The sequence below is a fragment of the Trachinotus anak genome, unplaced genomic scaffold, assembly GCF_046630095.1.
Source record: "Trachinotus anak isolate AG129_WGS33_773 ecotype Australia unplaced genomic scaffold, CSIRO_AGI_Tana_v1 ptg000011l, whole genome shotgun sequence".
Classification (NCBI taxonomy): Eukaryota; Metazoa; Chordata; class Actinopteri; order Carangiformes; family Carangidae; genus Trachinotus; species Trachinotus anak.
In genome coordinates, this window is record NW_027273862.1 from 27,787,141 (window position 1) to 27,807,655 (window position 20,515).

Here is a 20,515-nt window from a genome sequence, read left to right on the forward strand (position 1 = left end):
TATTAGCATGCTAACAGAACAACAGCTAATTCATTTGATTAACAGTATTTTTACAGTTACACCTAACATTTAATATACAGGGCGTCATGTATTAATTAGCATACCTTTATTAGCATGCTAACAGAACATTAACTAATTCACCTGACATTTAGTATACAGGGGTCATATATTAGCATTCTGCCTCTATTAGCATGCTAACAGAACAATAGCTAATTCATTTGATTAGCAGTATTTTTACAGTTACACCTAACATTTAATATATTAGCATTCTACCTCTATTAGCATGCTAACAGAAAATTTGTTAATTCATATATTAGCATTCTGCCTCTATTAGCATGCTAACAGAACATTAGCTAATTAATTTGATTAACAGTACAGCTACACCTAACATTTAATATACAGGGCGTCATATAGTAATTAGCATACCTTTATTAGCATGCTAACAGAACATTAACTAATTCATATATTAGCATTCTACCTTTATTAGCATGCTAACAAAGGTAGAATGTTAATTGTTAAAAATATATGAATTAAAAGTAAATTAAAAATGCTAAAACTGTAATTGTTTATTTTTGATAACTGATGTAAACATAATTATCTAAAAATATTTCTTTTCAATTCTTTTTAATTTTATTTTTTTTATGTTAATTAGCTGATAGCACGCTGCAAGAGAAACTGCAAGAGAATGAGGAGAAATAACAGGATAATTATAAGACAACACTGTTTTGAATTGCTTTCAAATAAATTTTTCTTAATTTGTTTTCAGTGAATCAACAATATTCCACCTTTTACCTGAATAAAATATAATCACCTTTTTCCAGTTTAATACACATTTTCATCAGTATTTTTCACAAAGGATCTTAACCTATAATTCAGTGTGCTTCTCATTACCATAAATTGTCTCCCTGGTTCCTTCACTTGCATCTTATCTTCGTGACTCAGTCCCTCACACAAAATAGGAGGTGCAACATCCTTTTCTCTGACCCATCATCATAGATAACTCTGATTTTAAAATTATTTTATTTGGAGCCGATTTTATGACAGCACTGCCTCATACTCTGAAACACAGGGGCATGAATTTGCTGATGTTAAATTGTTCCCATGTTTTTTCAACAGCTCTTCTAATTAGCAGCAGGGATGTTCATTGTGTCCTGTGTAATTATGAATAGGAGCTTCCAAACAATGAAATGTATTCATATAACAATATGCCTTAGATCTGGCGTGTTGTATTTCAAATTAACTTAAGTTTTTATTTTTTATTTGCATTTAGACATATTTTGAAATGTTTATACAATGTTTGCATGGTTTTCTACATTTTGCATTTTTGATACTTTCACAAAATAAGCTTGATAACTTAAATGTCATGTATATTGCAACGCTAAGTGACTTGTGTGTAATTAACAGGTGGGAACCAATATGGTTGAGTATTTACACAATTCAGAGACCAATCAACCCTTCTGGCCTTTTTTGTGCCTTGGGGATGAGATGATCTTCACCTTTATTTCAGCGCAGGCCGTCTTAACACACTCTTTGCTGGTGGCTGTAGATGTTTGTTTCAAGGTTTTCTTCCTGTTTGACCTCAAGCAGTGCCTCCCCACCTGCTCCAGCACATGGTGTACTGTATATTATGTAGCCCTACATTTTTTTTTCACATACATGAAAACTTTTTTTCCACAAAAAAAATTTTGTGGAAAAAAAATCATAAAACGCACACTCACAGTTCCCTCTTTAGTGTGTGTTTTCATGTTTTGGGGAAATTAATAATTAATAATTGTTCACAACTGTTGTTGTTATAGTTATTATTATTAAATATAAAAGTATCAGGGCAATGAGACCCAGTGTAAGCACATGTATGGGTAGCATGTAATGCAGCAGTAGGGTTGATTTCACTCACTAGGTTGGGTCCAACCCAGCAGGTGTCCTGTCCCACAGTCACCCAGCGGTGGGGCTGTGGTGGGGTTGTCTTTTTTTGTCCTAGGCTTTTTATTCATTGATCCATCTCTACTTGAGTAACAGTCCAAACTCTGTTCACTAACCCTGAGCAAAGTCACAAAACTGTCACATCACATTTCAAAACTGACGTGAATATTTGTGAGGATAAGTTTTCACAAAAATATTGTCACACAGCAAACCACGTTTGCATTTTATTAGGTAAATTTATTAATGTAGGTTTGTTAGGGAAATAAAATGAATTCTCCACGGTATTACAAATGAGGCTTCACCTGACCGCTGCCAGCATCAGGACCGAGCTCCTCCTGCCAGCCTCTGCACATGTGGGTGCATTATTCTGCTGGAACCGGCGCCGGGCTCGGAGGCGTCAGCCAGGTCTCACCTCAAACCGGCGGCTGCGACCCGCACAGCACTTTGAATGTTGGTGTATTGATACAGAGTTATGTGTGAAAGGGAAGGTGAGAGGTGTTTGGCTCCTAATCCTCTTAGCAGCATTATGCTGAGCTTCGTTCAAGCCCTGACATGCGGTGCGCCCTTGTAGCTCCCCAAAAACCGGAGTCAGCATCTCTGCGTCCGTTACGCACAGCTGGAGGGACGGTCCGCGGCGGCGAGGGGGCCAAGCAGCCGGCGGCACAGGTAAGACCCGCTCCAACACTCACTGCACACATCTGCTCACTGGTTTTTATTGTCCCTTTGTCTTTATTTTTAGCTGGTGAAAGAATCTAGACGAACAGTTTGCGTCGACCTTGCATTAGATAATCTGAGCTGGCCTCAAATTATTCCGCAATTAAACTTCAAACCGCCATTTTCTGCAGAGATTTAGCGGTTTTATTATCATGGATCTGTTGATGCACTGTCTGGAGGGTTAATTACTGTTACATTAATCGTTTAGTGCACGCATTTCATCACGTTCTTCCCGAGCCTGCGCAGACGCGCTAACACAAAGTAATTACAGGCGAATTAAATGAAATGCTTTTATTTTGACGGTTTTCCTGCCGTTTTAACATGTTTAACATGTCTTCAATGGGCTCTGTTTGTGAGAAGCCAAAGCCTGTGTGATTATGTAGTCATAGTAACAGGTGTCTGTCTGCATCCCCCCCCCCCCCCCCCCCCCAACACACACACACCTCTCTCCCCAGTAGATCTGCCTCTGCCACTATGCAAGCAGAGGACTTAAAAAAACACACACACTTGTTCATGATGGTGTGATTTTCAGCTGTGTGGATTTTCTGTTTCCAGCCCTTCCACAGGTTGAAGCAGCCAGCTGTAAAAGATGAAACACACTGTGTGTCCGTGTGTGTGTCTCTTCTCTGTCAGTGGTGTCTTCTCGCCACACAACAGTGCTGGAACTATCAAGGAATAGCAATATGCATCTGACATAGCTTCCTGTCTGGAGTCGAGACCACGAGGGCAATGAACGTGCACTCGCCTCTGAGGAGGAGACTCAGGCGTAGTCGTGTCCTCTTCTTCATCTCAGGTGTGCTGCTGTGTTTCGTCTACACTCTGACTCTGAAAGCCAGGCTGTCAGGGCCGCGAGCCGCCGCGCACATGGATGACGCTCTCAGAGCAGAGGGAGGTGATGATGTTGTGGAGGTCAGCATTCGGGAGGTGATGGCATCCAATGAGACGGAGGAGGAGGCTGTCTCACCTGAGAGCAGCAAACGTCCTCTGGTGATAATCGTCAACAGGACAGATATCGAACAGTGTATCTACGTAGATCCTCAACCCCCCAAACCTCCTCCTACCACAACCCCACCGCCATCAACCACAACAGCTACCCCACGTCCCCCGCTCCAGCCCCCTCGCAGGAAGGGTGACTACCCAGAGGACATCTTCTCAGTGGAGCAGCGACAACAAGGCTGGGTGGTCCTGCACATCATAGGTATGACCTACATGTTTGTCGCCCTGGCCATCGTCTGCGATGAGTTCTTCGTTCCCGCGCTGGAGGTCATCACCGTCAGCCTGGAGATTTCTGACGACGTGGCCGGAGCCACCTTCATGGCAGCTGGAGGCTCTGCCCCTGAGCTCTTCACCTCCCTCATCGGCGTCTTCATCTCCCACAGCAACGTGGGCATCGGCACCATCGTGGGCTCAGCTGTCTTCAACATCCTCTTCGTCATCGGCATGTGTGCCATTTTCTCCCGGGAGATGCTGCACCTGACCTGGTGGCCCCTGTTCCGAGACGTGACCTTCTACATCCTGGACCTTATCATGCTCATCATCTTCTTCCTGGACAACATGATCCTGTGGTGGGAGAGCATCTTGCTGGTGCTGGGCTACGTCAGCTACGTGAGCTTCATGAAGTTCAACAGTCAGATCGAGCAGGCGGTCAAGAGCCAGCTCAACAAGCACATGAGTATCGTCAAGGTGTGGTCCGCAGAGGAGCCGGACAAGGTCAGTTGGTTTCACATTCGGACACATCTGGGGAAACTGTAGCTTAAAAGTTGAGTGTTCGGGCTTAATGTTCCCACTGAGGCTGTAGAAGCCAAACCTCACCATCAGTCTGTGACCGTTAAAGTTTATTTAATAGTTAAATACAGATGTGAACTGCTACATCTGGGCCACATCAGTAGTTCTAGCTTTTTCAAATGTGAATAATTTCTGGTTTTTGTAGTTGTGAATATATATCTGAATATCTGGGTTTTGGATTTGACTATGTAAACTTTTGCTTTTTCTATCGGTAATTTCTAACATTTTATAGACCAAAAATTTTATTTCATAAGCCAATAATTGGTAGATCAATTGATGATCAAAGTATCATTTGCTACCCTAGTTGAAATCAGTATCACAAAAGAATGTTTTACTTTCATTGATATAAACCACATTGCAAAATCATATAAACCATTCAATTAAGCTTCAATGCGAATGATTAATTTTCCATGGTTCTTCAGTGCACCAGGAACAAGAACTACAATTCAGCCCAGTTTTAAGTGGAAGTCTGGTGGTATCGTGTGTTTTGTTTTTTTTATTGTCAGCAAATCCCATTAAAAGCCCGAAGCCAACAATGAATTGATCCATCTAACAAGTATTGTGTGTTTAGTCAAAGCCTGATGCAGCTTATTCCTCTGCCACAGATCTACACTGTAAAAACACACCAGTGCATCAAATGCTAGAAGAGTAAATGTGGATTAATCCACCACTGAAAATAGTCCCCAGCTAATGCAGTATTTGCTTCTACTAAGTTACACTGCCCAGCTGTTTTAGGAAGTTTTCCAGCCTCTGTAATGAATGAATTTACTTTGCTTTTACTTTGTGAGCTGATTTTAAAGACGTCTTCAGTAAGAACCAGTGGATTTGGGGCGGAGTCACACTGAGAGCGCAGGGAAATCAGCAAGTATTTGGAGATGCACTGCATCAATGGTTTTGGTCTTTACTTGGGATTTATCATTGACAACAGACAAAGAGACAGAACAACACAAGCCTTACTCTCTAAAATTACCTGAAGTATGAATTAACTCCAGCAGGTGTTGATTTTAAAAGACAAAACATCTCTGCAGAACCGTTGTTACGAACCAACTTCCATCTATACACAGTGTGTTCTCTCTCCTTTCATCTCCTCACAGTTGGGACTGTTGCCTGCTCAGACACAGTGACAGAGGGACACTGATTTGTGGGTTTGAGCAGGTGACAGCCTGTATTTGTGTAAAGTCCTTTGATGATGCTGAACAGAGAGGACTCCAGGTGTCACAGATAGTGTGTCACACTGATGAAGTGATGATAATGTCACTCTGTTTCTGTGTCACAGCCCTGAAATATCAGTATGCTGACGTCATTTCATTTAGAATCAGAAAAAAACCCCTGAAAACAAAGGAATAATGCATTTTTAAAAGGTTTATTTTCTGCAGACAGAACAGCTTTCTGCAGCTGACAGAGAGCAGTAAATGTCTGAGCCTGTAATTAACATGCAGAACTGTGTTCCAGTATTTCAGGTTCCTCCAGGTAGCCTGAAGCATGTGTGCAGTCACTGTGTGCTCCTTCAGTCATCACACTGAATGTAATGAGGCTTGCAGCCACACGAACAGCCCAGAAATACTAGAAGTCCATTTATGCTTTTTCAGGATTTTTTATTCATATTAATACATTTTTAACAATTTCCCACAGTCTTGGGTATGTTTATGTTTTATCTCTCACCTGTTGACACCTGTTGAATATGCAGTAATACACTCAGAACATGAGGCATTAAAATTCATGCTGCAGAGACAATGGGTTCACGCAGGAATCACTCGAATGAACAGATTCGTTCTTAAGTGGCACGTACCAGGGATTTAAGAGAACTTGATGCATTAATCAGTTTTCTTGCACTTAGAATTTTCTCTTAGGTAGAAAAGAAATGGTCCAGACCTCAGAGCTGCAATACTCTGATTATTGATTTCTGACAATTATTTTCTTGATTCATCGTTTAATCTAAAATCTAAAAAAATAAATGATTAAATTAAATAAATCACAGTACTCTGGAAACCCACTGTGCTTTGTTTTGTCTGATCAGCAGCCCCCAAAACCGAAAGATGTTCAGTTTTCAATGATGATCATATAAAACGGACAAAAACTTAAATTATTAACTGGAAATTTACTTAAATGTTTATTGAAATATCAAAATAGTTGCAGATTATTTTTCTGTCGATCAACAGATTGATTAATTGGCTCATCTGCCACGGGTGAACAAACACTTGTTTGACTTACCTTTATCTGAATCAATAACAAAATCAACTAAACCATAAACAAATATTATAAGTAAAGATTTGATTGATTATTTTGATGTGTATGCTTACACACTTCAGCTGTGAGGAAAATTCAGCTGCCTCAGGATTCTGATGCTAGTTAGTATCAAGATTATTGTTATTACAGTATATCCTCATGTATCACGTCATTTGTCATCCATCGCCACAACAGTCACATCAGCTCGATCCGTCGTGTTTTAGCCAAACACCTTTTAGCATCTAGTTTTGCTTCTTCTTAACTCAACCTGAAATTCTTCTTACTTTTTCTTCTTTTCATACTTTTCATTTGACCAAAATATTTTTGTAAATCTGAACAAAAATGTCTGTGTGACATTGAATATTTTCACAGTGGAACAAACAAAATTACTGAATTACTGAGGCGCTGCTGTCTGATCAGGTTGTCCCTGACTTTACAGGAGAGTGAAGCTCCACCACCTCCTCCTCCTCCTGCTGCTGCTCCCTCTGCTGCTCCCCCTGCACCAAAAGCTGAAGATAAATCCAAACCAGAACCTGAACCGCCTCCGAGCACCCCTCAGCACAGCAAACTACCATCAGATTCACAAGACGACAAAGGAAGACTCAGGGTATGAAAACGATTTTATTGTTGTTGTTAACAGGAGTTAGACTGATGATCATCAGTAGGTTGATGTCAGAGGTTCTTTGCTGACTGCAGCTTCAGACGCACTTTTAAAAACCTGCAGTGACAAACATTTTTCTATCCTCTGTTTATTGTTTATTCATGTAAAGAAACTGTAATATAAATAAAGTAGTAAGTGTTAAATTCACTTGTACAAGTCTTACTTCTGCAACGGAAAGTACTAAAAATCCAGCCTTGGAACAGCCTATCTCAACAATAAGATGGGAATCTTTTGGAAAAAAAACTAATATTGTTTATTCAGTATTTAAGTTTTTAAACAAACATCATTTCCTATAAGCTCTAGACGTTTTCAGGTTAATGCTGTGTTTACATCATATGGTTTAAACTCTTGTTACAGGCAGGTAGGAGGGAAAAACTGTTCACAGCAGCATCAACAGATGTGAGGGATTTCTGACAGCAACCATATCTCAGACTTGGTGCAAAGAACTACAGACATGGCTGCAATTGCTGGAAGTTACATCAAGATAAAATCCAGTGTTTACACTAATGCAGTTGATACATACGGCTAATATTAAAGCAGCTATACAATGTTGTTTTAGGAACTGATGCAAATAACACAACAAAAGAAGCTAACCACAAAGTCTCCATAATTTGCTCTAAATCCAACTTCTCTGCTTGTTCATTCTCACTGTAAAACATAACCAGTCCACTCAGCCTCTCTCCTTCCCAGTTTCACTGACGGTGAACAAAGAACACAGCTGAAGGATCCAACGTCTAACTTCAGCATTTAGCCAGAACCAGCATGCACCTGTTGGTCAGGCAGCATGACAGGTGTGTTTGATTTGCTGTGGTCGCCGGGCGTTGCATCCAATCAGCAGCTTCTTCTCTGCTGCAGCTGCTGATTTTCTTCTCATTTGTTGTATTCTCAAACAGTTCATCATAACTTCATCATCAAATTGTCAGGTAGTGATCATGAGCTGGAAATGTCAGCTATTACCAATTAAAAGTATTGGTGTTGATATTGGCCCTGAAAGGTGTGAATGCTAAAGTTTAATTCCTGACTGTGTGCCTGCTGGTTTGCAGGTACGTCCTGTCCTGCAGCGAGGCGGCAGCTCGGCCTCCCTCCACAACACGTCGCTGCGGAGCACCATCTTCCAGCTGATGATCCACACGCTGGACCCTCTGGGAGAAGGTAACAACCAGAACCGACAATGGCTTCTGCAGCCACAAGATAAAACCTGCAGCCTGGTGGTGGAGGTGTTTGAGGCAAAACGATGATGGAAATATTAAAGTCCCTGTGAAATTTAAAAGGTCGCACATAGAAGGTAAAACTGTCCCCGGAGATTTCTGAAATGTTTTTTGTACCTAAAGGCCACCTTATAAAACAACCAAATACTGTAAGTCTGCATGTCTTACTCTGTTCATCAACTACAATATACTATTTAATAATACAATATATCCCCCAAAAATTCTGAATATGGAAGCAAAATGAAGCAAAAGGCAGTGCTGTCTCTGCTGTCTACCTACCTGCTGTTATCAGGGTTCCCACCATCCTGGAAACTTTTAGACCAGATACACCAGTCCTGGGAAACACATGGAAAATGAAGGATGTAGTAAAACATCATGGGACCATCAGTCTTTGTTAATCTAATCCAGATTTGACAAATCTAGGTTTAGTGGTTTTTGATTCAAACATGAGCTGATGTGGTCTAGATAAGCAAAAAGCAGTGAAATCCCTGATTGTTTGTGTTCTCACAAATAGAATAAAGGCTTCATGAGTCTGAAAATGTGTTTGAACAGTGAGTGGAGTCTGCACCAAGTGTGAATGTAGGATTTCTTTTTAAAACAGTGAAATCGCCAAATCTGAAAATGGGTTTTAAACAGTGTCATGGCTTTAGCTGGGCTGTCAGAACATCCTCGTCATCACAACAATAAGTGAATTTAAAAAAAAGAGAGAATCAGTTGCTACATTGTGTTGTTGTTAAGATAAGAAACTGCAAAATGTAAATAAATACTTAAAAAAAAGATAATAGATATTAATAGAATATGTATTTATATTATTATATTTTTACATTATTAATTCAATATATCTAAATATAACAAATATGGGATATTGTACAGTTGGTATGTGTTAATTATTGCACCTGGTGAGTTGTTAGATTTTGGTATATGTGCATTAATAGTCAAACAGTTAATATTGCTGCTGTGTTGATTATTATAGATTTTGCAGCTCCATCAGGTTTATACAGCAGCTTAAGTTATGAGTCTCCATAGGAGGAGTTACACTGATAAACACTACATTATGGTTATAAACATTTATTTACTGGCTATAAATGCTAAATAACTTTAGATTAAAGTGCATGAAAAGTTACTGAAAGATTAATCAGTTATCTTTCTGTCAGCGAATCATTCATGTTTCAGCTCTAGGCTGCAGTGAAGCCGGCGGTGACTCAGCTCTGTGCTGCTTTGTCCCTCCCGTCCCCTCCTTTAAATCAGGCTAGCGTGATGAACCACAGCGACCTTCAGCATGTCCTCGAACTCACCAGGTCGCTGTTCCTCGCTCTCACAGCGCTCGGCCACAGCTGATCCTTAATCAGCTTTTCAATATAGGCTAATAAAAGCTGGATAAGAGCCATCGTGCTGGCCGACCAAGCTCTTTATCTCCAGGGAGCTAGTGTAGCGGTGGGCCCCGAGCCGAGACCAGCCCCATGCAGCTGGTTCGAGAGTCATTACTGTGGTTAACTGTCAGCGTCTTGAATGAAGCTTCCAGATAACCGCACCTCTGCTTTGTTTTTTCATTTTCAGTTACATAAATTCAGATGTGGAGCAACAGATAACGGAGTAGTCAGATCTCTGAAGTGACAGGAAGAGAGGAGGCTGTGGTGCACCCAGATATCAGGTCTAAGTCTGTGGATCAGCTTTAGTTTCAGTTATAATACCTCAGTCTGAATTTACAGTGCAGTTAACCTTCTCTTCTGTTTAATTCACTCTTTACAGTGGGCTCACAAGGTGTAACGAATGGGTTTATCAATGGTTAATAAGTATTTTAGTCATGTTTTATAAATCAGTTATGGTTACTGGTGTTTATCCGTCTCTGATATGTATTTGTAGCCTTTTAGTTCATCATGGTGAAGCTTCCATTTTGCTGTTTAACCACTTACCCCCTGAGAAAGGGGACCAGAATTCATTTCACTAACAACCTCTTAGCATCCAGGTGCAGTTTTGTTGAAAGGTGTTGGATAAAATGTAGGAAATCACTAACTGAAGCTGAAAGTGGACGAGAGGTTGAAGGAAAACAGCAATTTATCACAAAATACTGACGAACCATCGAAGGAACAAAACAGTTCGAAAGGACTCGAGTTGATCTCCCTCAAAACCCTAAACTGAAACCTGTTACACGGACTAAACCCTGGTTGCAGCACCAGCAAAACTAAAATGTAGATGATGCATTAACATAAAAGTTAAATAAAACTCAGATTGCTGTTGGTTTCTATTGTAGAGGCAGCCATCACAGGGGCCCTTAAAACCCCCGGCCCAAGAAAAGCCAGACGAGAGGCCGCCTCACTGTTGTTTGTGTTGTGTCTTGTTGGGATCGTACATTCTTGCGTTCATTTGGTGCTAAGCTGCGCTGCGTTCACATCCAACCCTGTTAGCAATTTCAGCCAAAAAGGCAACACGAGAACAAACTTTCACACTTGAACAGTTTTCAAAAAATAGATTTCAGAGAGAAAACTCTGATTTCATCTGCATCGCTAGTTGTATATGATTAAAGAGTCACTAATAATGTTAGATATTCACTCTGTCTCTCAATCAGAGACGTCCTTTAATGGTGATGTCAGAGGGGAGGGGTCAGTGCAGAGGAAAGGTAAGACATGTTTGTGACGTATCTGTTTCCCAGTCTGTTGTCGTGGTGTCTCAGAAACGTCTCTGAGCTGATTGTGGATGGTTGCATGTTTATTTTAGATGGTGGTTTTTCTATATTGGTCGATTTCATGTTTGTGTGTTGTTGCATCCGGTTGCTTCTGTGTGGTTGTGAAGATCACTGACCTTTTTCACACACCGGCTGTTTGGAAAACTCTGGGCAGTAGGATTCACAAGTGCATCAAAAATATCTGCAAAATAGAGGGAAAATATGAACATTGTCCCACATTTTCCTTCCATATTTATTAATAAAGCAAAAAACAATTTCTGCTTTTGAAACAGTCCAGACACAGAAATATAAAAGTCAAGAGTAAAGAGACATACAGATTTAGTCTGCACACAATCTGCCATTCTCCTCTGAGGAAAAATAAAAACAACAATCTGGAGGGGTAAAGGTTTACATTTTAGCATCCAGCAAAGCTCGGTGAAGCTAGTTACTCTGCACCAGTCTCTCACCAAATGGCCAGTGTGTGGGTATAAGGTCAGAGTCATGCCGACTCAGTGGAAGACGTACAGTTTATCTCGGGCCTCACATTTGACTTGTATGAGCCGTGCTTGTCTTAATTTCAGCAAAGAACAAAGTAAAGCCTCTGAACATCCCGGTCACGGGCAAATTACAGAGCAAGTCACAGCAGCGGCGCTCTGAAGGTGAGTTTAACAGCTTTCCTTAAAGGTACAAACCAGCTGATACCAGCTTTCATGAGTGTGTTAGCCTAGCTTAGCACAAAGACTGGAAGCAGGTGGAAACTGCTAGCCCTGTGTCAAAACTGAAAGAGATCAGTAGCCTAATGTGAAATGTCTTTGTGTTTAATTTTGCTTTAATTAATCTAAGTTGTTGGAACATTAAATAAATGATTTATAAGATACTGGACACAGTTTTAAGTGTTTATTAATGTATTATAATGTATTTGTCAACACCTGTTGGCTCCTGTGAGTGGAGGCTGCTGTATAAACAGTCAACGAGGATATACTGTAGTTAGATACAGGTGTAAACATATGAAATACGCTTTCATGTGAGAAGTTTGGTGACAAATTATGTCCATTAATAAACATTTAAAGCATTTATCTGCTTCCAGCAACATTATTGTTAAACAAACAGGCCTGTTCTGTAGTTCTGCACCTTCTTGATACTGTAGTAAATGTTTTATTTTGTGAACGATTGGTGGCATTTTTGGTTTATATTGCAAGATATTTTATTTTGAAATTCATGTGCTGAACATGCAGCACCCATAAGAGGCTGGTTGTCTATCTGTCGATGGTCAGAGATGGTTTGGGGTTGAAGGAGGTTGCTCTCCACAATCAGCGGAGCCTCTCAGTCTGTGTTTGTGCATCACAGTGTGGAGTAATGAGGTGCTTCAGAGTCTGAGGTGCAGAGCAGAGAGAGGCTGCAGGGAGGCTGGAGAGGCCTCCACGAGCCCCAATCAATCAGCCCGAGGATTAACATGCAGATGGGACTCTGTGTGTGTTTGAAGCACCTTTCCTCCATGTCTGGAGCATGTTTATCTCCAAACACTCCAATCACTCCCACTGGCTCTTCACACCAGCCCACACAGCATAATAACTCTGCCGTCTTATCCTTACAGTTTTCATTTGTTTTGCCTCAAAGTGTGAAGTAAACAAGTTTTGTTAAAAAGTGAGACCAGCGCCGACACTGTCAGAGTGTGAGCAGAATTTTTCCAGCTTCCTTTTTAAAGGAAACTTGTTTGCGTATTTAAATTCACCAGGCTGCGAGCGGGTTTATCACATTTGAAATTCTCAGCACTGCAAAGTTTATTTTCGACTCTTAGATCATCACAAAACACCGAGGGTGTGAAGGTTAACAGAAGCTGCTTTGTTGATAACAATTTATAGGAAATTGATGAACATAACTAAAGAAGAAAGAGAAGAACACTTAAATACATGACTCAGAAAAATAAAACAAAGAACAGACAGAATAAGGAGGTTAAACTGCAGCCGACAATAGTCAATAATCAATAGTTAAATACATATAAAGAGGAAAAAGATTGTTAAATTAAGAAGATACCAAATCATATTAAAAAAAATGAATAACAGCTTCAAAAGTTCAGTAAATGGTGATGGAACAAGGTGAGTTTATTCAGGTGTTGTTCAAACTCACTCCCTCATCGTCCTGCATCTTCCCGCTCTTTCTCCAGATGTTGATCAGAAGCCGAAGTCTGAACAGGCTGCTGCTGCCGCTGGTCCACCGGGGGGGGCCGCGGCCGAGCCGTCCACCTCACAGCCTCCGAAGACAGAGGAGACGACTGAGAAGACGTCCGACCAGCCGGATGAGTCAAAGGTACACGGAGAAGATCACCTGATAGTGGAAAACACAGGAAACAGCAGCGACAGACACGTTCATTTAAACTTTTAATGCATCCATAACCATGGCTGTAAGAATTACTAACTCGACAACATGTGCATCTGTGTTTACAACAAATTTATGAAATTCTGTGCAATTTCTAATTTTTTCTCAGCATATTGTAATAACTGTGTGAAGCTTTCACTCTGAGGTTTCACATCATCTCATGATGATTCTGTGAATTTAAGACAGAGCTGGAAACCATCCCACTCTGACTCCAACACTGTATAACATCATTTAACAATATCAAGCACCACCTGTAACTGGAATCATGTTTTATTTGCAGAATTACAGTGAATCAGTTTCATATACGTGCTAGCCCAGTCTGTTGCAACAAATAAATATTTTAAAAATTAACTAATTAATCAAACATTTTGAAATGAATTAATTGCAGTTAATCCCTTTAAAGACTAAAGCTTCTTATAGGGCAATGAAAACTAAATTCAGCTTTGCAAACTCTGCATATTTTGTTTTCAAAATAGTTCTGTCAAGCAGCTTTTTAAATTCAAATTTTCCACCTAAAACTCCCTCACCACTTGTGTCCGTCTCCAGCTACCTCGTCTCCGGCTGCAGGGATGAGTCCCGCAGTGTCACAGGCCAGCGCCCACACAGGAAGTAAACAAAATTGCAGTGGCATATTTATTTATTTTAATGCATTACGAATTTTAGCCCTAATGAAGAGCATAATAAAACTTTAGAAGGCACAGTTCAGAGACACACAGCAGACGAGTGCGAGTATAAAACTGGAGGGTGCTGGGATGGACCCATGGTTTTGTTCTCATGTGCATCTCTGAGATTTCTGCTGCCACACAGATACAATGACCCCCACTGAATTTACTTTAAGGTGCAGCATTGAAAAACCCAAAAACTTTCCATGAACAATCGGTAGTTCCCGGTTCCTAAGTGAGCTTTTTATGTGTTTGTCACTATGTGTCCAGATCTTTTGTTAAAGATAATAAACACTGTCTGTTTCCTCCCCCGCAGGCGGCAGCAGCACCCGCGGGGGGGTCGGGTGGCTCAGAGGGCAGCGGTGAAGGCGAGAGCGATGAGGAGGAAAGCAGCGACTCTGGTGAGAGTGATAACGATGATGATGATGATGATGATGACGATGGAAACAAAGACGAAGAGGAAAAGGGGGAAGGGGAGGAGGAGAACGAGCCGTTGTCTTTAGAGTGGCCGGAAACCAGACGCAAGCAGGCCACCTACCTGTTCCTGCTCCCCATCGTGTTCCCGCTGTGGCTCACGCTGCCCGACGTCCGCAACCTGGTGAGTACGAACCGCCGTTAAGCTTCACTGTGCAGCTGCATCCAGTTGCTTTAGTAAGAAACTGTTAGTGGTGTTGATCTTATGACAAGTAACTCTAACCAAACTGATCCAGTGTAACAGGTTGTTAAAGGTTAACTTCACCAGAATAAATGGGTCTATCTCAGTTACAGAAACAGTTGAAAAGTCAGAGACTGAGTTTACTGCAGAGAAAGATGAGGAAAGGCAGCAAATGTCACATCTGAGAACCTCAGATCATCAAAGATTTGACATTTTTCTTAGAAAAATGACTAAAATGATTATTTGATTGTCAGAATAGTTTCAGATTAATTCTCTTTTAATCTATTAGAGCAGCAACAATTAGATTAGGTTATTTCATCTTTTAGTAGATTAATACAAAATTAATCTGCAAATATTTTCATTTTGATATAGTATTTGTTTGACATAAATCTCAAATGTTTGTCAAATTCTCAAATAGGAGGATTGTTAGGAGGATAGGAGGATGTTTTTTTTTGGGGGGGGGGCACATGATAAAAGATCTTTGGATTTGTAGCTGTTGGTTGAACAAAATGAGACATTTGAAGATGTCACCTTGATCTGAAATTATAATGGTTATTATTTATTTATTTCATAAACAAAAGAATAAAAAATAAAATACAAAAAAGAAACTATATGATATTTATAATGAGAACATTATTGTTCACTGTGAATGACTGTCCTCAGTTTCCCCACTCGCTGCATAAAACCAGTTTAACAGGGTGTAATAAGCAGCACTCTTCATACATCTGGATCCAAATCTCTGTTTCCAGATGTTTATGACCAGTCATAACGCTCTGCAGCAGTTCTTCTGAACAGCTGATGTTCTGATCTTCTTTTATATTTTCCAGGCGTCCAGGAGATATTTTGTCATGTCGTTTATTGGCTCCATCATGTGGATCGGAGTTTTCTCCTACTTGATGGTTTGGTGGGCTCATCAGGTTGGTTGACACGTCACATTAACAGAAATTCACAGTGAAGATGGAAAACAGTGTAAACACAACAGGTCAGGGGTAAAGTTTTTAGGTGCTGCCTCTGTGTGCTGTTTTCTTTTGTTGAATTATGTGTGTTTTACTAATTGCATTTTAAAAACAACACCAGTCCCCTACAATTATCAATAAAGTATTTTTTATCTTTTATCTTTTTATAACTCCAGCACAAAATTCTGCAGTTTGGGAAATTCACTTCACAGAGGCAGGTTAGCTTAGCTTAGCATAAAGACTGGAAACTCACCAGCAGAAAAAGCTCACAAAATAAGACATTATGTCTTATTTATATGTAAGAATATGTAAAAAAAAAAATAAAAAAATACAAATCTTTGTTGAGCCTGCACCGGTGATCTGACAAACTCACAGCGATGACAAGGTTACAATGGACAACTTTAAAATCTAATTTTCAGATTGATGAATTATTGATATTATTGATTTTTCTTTTTGGTAATTTTTTCACTAATATTCAGAACATCAATAAATTCATGGATTGTTTGAGTTTAAAGTCGCACTGAGGATGTTGTTGTGTGTTGATGTTGACACCTGTCTTCATCTTCTGTGAACAGGTGGGTGAGACCGTGGGCATCTCAGAGGAGATCATGGGCCTGACCATCCTGGCGGCCGGGACGTCCATCCCTGACCTGATCACCAGTGTGATCGTGGCCCGGAAAGGTCTGGGCGACATGGCGGTGTCCAGCTCAGTGGGCAGTAACATCTTTGACATCACTGTGGGGTGAGTGACAGGCTCATCAGCCTCATCAGCACAACAGTTATTACTCAACACTCTCCTGCTCAAGTTTTCCTTTTTAACAAAAATAATGTTTTCACACTTTTTTTTTTTTTAAACCATACTGCTGAAAGATGCAAGAGGAAAAAAATGGTTTGTTTTTGTAAAACTCGTTTCAGCCACAAGAGCCTGTGAAAAAATAAAGTTTACTAAAGTCTACTAAAGCCCTGAGAGCCAAGTAAAAACTTCTTTTTTTTTTTTTTTTTTTGCACGTGGGAGAAGTTTGCATTTGAGGCTTTCGGGCAGAAAGAGATCTAAAATAGAAAATATGTTTATAAAATGAAAATAATAAGTAAAATAACTCAATAAATATAATGAAATTGAAATCCCAGTCTCCTGCATGAAAGTCCTATATTTAACCCATACATCCAGTGTAACCTATTCATTAAATTACATTTCTAGCCAAAAGAGAGACATGATAGTAATGTCACAAAAACTGCTAACACACAATATATGTACCTTATGTTCAGAAAAAAGAGAAATTAAAAAAATCACCTGGAACAAGTGCTTAAAGTCTCCTGTTTAGACTGGGGCAGAGGTACAGCTCACCCTTACGTGGCTGAAATGAGTTTTACAATGACAAACACAGAAATAGAATTTTAATGTAGAGATCTTTGGAGGAAGTGTTGATTTTGAAAAAATGCAAAGGCAAAAACTCTTGGTGAACTGACAGAATTAGCACTGTGAAAATAACTGACATTATACTAAATTTATCAAGACGACAGGAAAGGATGGTGGAAGTTTATAAGAACCCACTTGTAAAATGTCTATTTATGAACTACTTTCCACTTACCTGCTGCATAATTTACTATTTCTTCTTTAAAAAAAAAATCAAATACAGTATAATATCATAAGATTTTTCTTTGAAATATAGTAAAGTATAAGGAAGTGTGAAATAAATGGATCCATTTTCACTGGTCACATAAACTGTATATGAACTGTAAACCTGACAGAAACACGTCTGTCCTCTCTGGTTGTAGTTTGCCGGTCCCGTGGCTCATTTACACTCTGTTGAACAACGGCAAGCCGGTAACCGTCAGCTCCAATGGCCTGTTCTGCGCCATCGTGCTGCTCTTCCTCATGCTCCTCTTCGTCATCATCTCCATCGCCGCCTGCCGCTGGAAGATGAGCCGAATGTTGGGCCTCACCATGTTCGTACTGTACTTCGTGTTCCTCGTCCTCAGCGTCCTGCTGGAGGATCGCATCCTCATCTGCCCAATTTCAATCTGAGCTGACAGGCCGAGGCGGGGAGCAGGCAGCGCCCGCCGTGCACGACTCAGTACGTCCAGACAGGATCCGTACTGTACGTAGGATTAGATTTTACCAAGCCCGATGTGAAAAGGCTGACCCGGCACAGAGTAGACACGTAGAAACACATAACTAAACAAGCAGTGATGTTCAAGGAAAAATCCAACCTCAGCACCACTTCACATAACTAGTCTGTGATTAACATTTTCCAGCAGCTACTTGATGATGACTTTGTCTAGAATCACTCCCCATTTCCTGCTTCATGCACCGTATTTACCTTCCACAATACAGTGTCATATTTTAGATCTACGATCATTATAAATGTGCACCTATAAACTATTGAGTGTCACTATGTATATTTTTTATTTACTTTATTCCAGACACAAAGGTCCATATCAGTTACAAAAGAAATTAAAAAAGTAATAAATAAATAAATAATAAAAGGATAAAGAGGAAAGGATCTTAGAGGCAAAATGATCCTCCACTTATGTCTGCTACATTCCCAGAATGCATTTCTGCAGAGGCCTGAACTGTGTCATGTGCACAGAGGTGATTTGTCTTGATGAGAAAGCAAACTGCTGATTCTCATATCAAGAAATCGATTGGTTTCCCAGGTTTTCTCAGTCTGACTCCAGCCACCACAGGAGTTATTTTACTCTGTGTGACACATATAAAAACACCTGTTTTCTATGTAAGCCCACAAATCAGGACACGACAACGTCCCACTTGTTTCCCAGCTCCGACGAGCATCAACGCTCCAGAAAAGCTACTGTCCGCTGAGTTTGATGCAACGTAGCTGGTGTTTATTCCACGTCTTACAGCTGCTCATGTTTTTAAAATGTATGAACACTTTTAAAGAGCAACATTGCAGCTAAAGAATCTGTTTTTTGCTTTGACCTTTAGTGGTTTAACTTCTCCTCATGAAACCTCTCAGTGGTGCAGAGGTGTGCTCCAAACTGTGTTTGTCTTTTGAAGATTTTGTTTAAGTATTTTGACTTCATTTGACAGTTGATCGTCTATAGAGAGACAGGAAACGAGCAGAGAGAGAGGGAAATGACTCTCACAGCTGGGAATCAGTCCACGGACGATGCAGTTATGCAGTATGCGCCTTAACCATTAGGCCATGAAGACGCCCTGTTGATCGTGGTTACAGGTGCAGCAGAGGAGTTATCCTTTAAGGCTAACTGCACCATTGAATTTTGCTAAAAGCTTCTCTGACAACATATTTACAAAATGCAACAAAGATGTAAAGCTGGTGCTCAGAGCTTACCAAAAGCAAGAGAGCTCTCAACACTGCACTGACAGCTCTCAGCAAATTTAATTTGAAGAGCCATGTCAAAAAGTACACACAAAATATTATACAAGAACATATTAAATCTAATGCATCAAAAAATCCGATCAAATGTAAAGTTTGAATCAATCATCCAGAAGAAATTAGCATAGAAACTACGTTATAGAAAAAAATGCATATATTAATTGCCCATAATGTATCACTTTGTATTTGCTTTTGTTGTTTAAATCCTTTACATAAAGTCACGTCAAACAATGTTCTGCCTTTTATCCAGATCACAAACTGTTGTTTCAGATCACTGATAGATTTTCTGACTTCATAGCAGCTGCTGGAAATATGTGGACATATTTACAGCGGAAAAATAAATACACCGAACGATAAAACAGTATCACAGATGCAACATACGGTACATCTCCACTGTCTAGAGGTCACAGTGTGCGACTGTTGTTGGATTTTTCCTTTTAACACTGTGAGCATAATGCTTATGGAGCATTCCTGAGGTGACTTTCATAGATTAATTAAATACATGACGTCCGTTCCAGCAGTGATGGTACAGATTCACTGTGCAGCAACTCAAAATCAGTGGATGCAACTTCAGTTTTGTATGTTCAGTATTTTCTGAGCTGTATCCCTAAAACTCTGTTCTGTATTCAACCATTCAAACTAGTGTTTGTTCATGTTCAGTGTGTAAAAGACAGTTTTTGTGTGAAACAGTATTTCATTGCGTCGACTGTGGTGCAGAGAAACAGTGATTTGTATGTGTGTCAGGTAAACAGGTGTCACATTGTCAGCTGTTAGTGTCTCGTTAAATGCTGTTGTTGGATTGAAGTGGATGCAAACGTGTATTATTGATAGGAAAACTGTCAATATTTCAGACTAAACTTCCTTGCTGCAATAAATTATTTTTTTAACAGTGAACTGGAGCTGTGTGCTGAAAAACAAGAGTGGGTGACTTTAGTGGTGATTGACATCAGAGAGCGAAAAGCTGGATGGATGAAACACTGAGACCAACGCACTGTTCATCCAACAAGTGTAGTTTGGTCTGATGGAGGAATAAAAAAAAAAAAACTAACTAAAAAAACGTCTTCAATAAAACAGACTAGTCCTTCAGATGGAGTCAGAGCAGGCTGACAGGGTGGGGACCCAGGGGCCCAAGAGATCAGGGGCCCCTTGGCCAGAGCCACTGTAAATATTTCTTGTTTGAAAGTCACAAAGCTCAGTTTAAACTAACACAAATCTACCAAAAAAAGACCAAAAACCCAAAGATGTCCCTGTGTGGAGCCTCCACCACCTCCATGTCACCAGTTAGCCTAGCACCACCTATTTTGTAAGGATGTGCAAATGGATTTCACTGG

At 40.2% G+C, this 20,515-nt stretch overlaps 1 protein-coding gene across 1 annotated transcript; it reads left to right on the forward strand.

The window, feature by feature from the left end:
* The first annotated feature begins 444 nt into the window (after nucleotides 1-444).
* Nucleotides 445-20,078, forward strand: LOC139628140 (sodium/potassium/calcium exchanger 1-like). The gene is made up of 9 exons (XM_071489527.1): nucleotides 445-2,586; nucleotides 3,190-4,344; nucleotides 7,085-7,252; nucleotides 8,350-8,458; nucleotides 13,341-13,483; nucleotides 14,531-14,812; nucleotides 15,697-15,786; nucleotides 16,401-16,567; nucleotides 17,602-20,078. The coding sequence occupies exons 2-9, from the start codon at nucleotides 3,364-3,366 to the stop codon at nucleotides 17,849-17,851; spliced, it is 2,190 nt and encodes a 729-aa protein (XP_071345628.1). The 5' UTR covers nucleotides 445-2,586; nucleotides 3,190-3,363; the 3' UTR covers nucleotides 17,852-20,078.
* The last annotated feature ends 437 nt before the right edge of the window (nucleotides 20,079-20,515 follow it).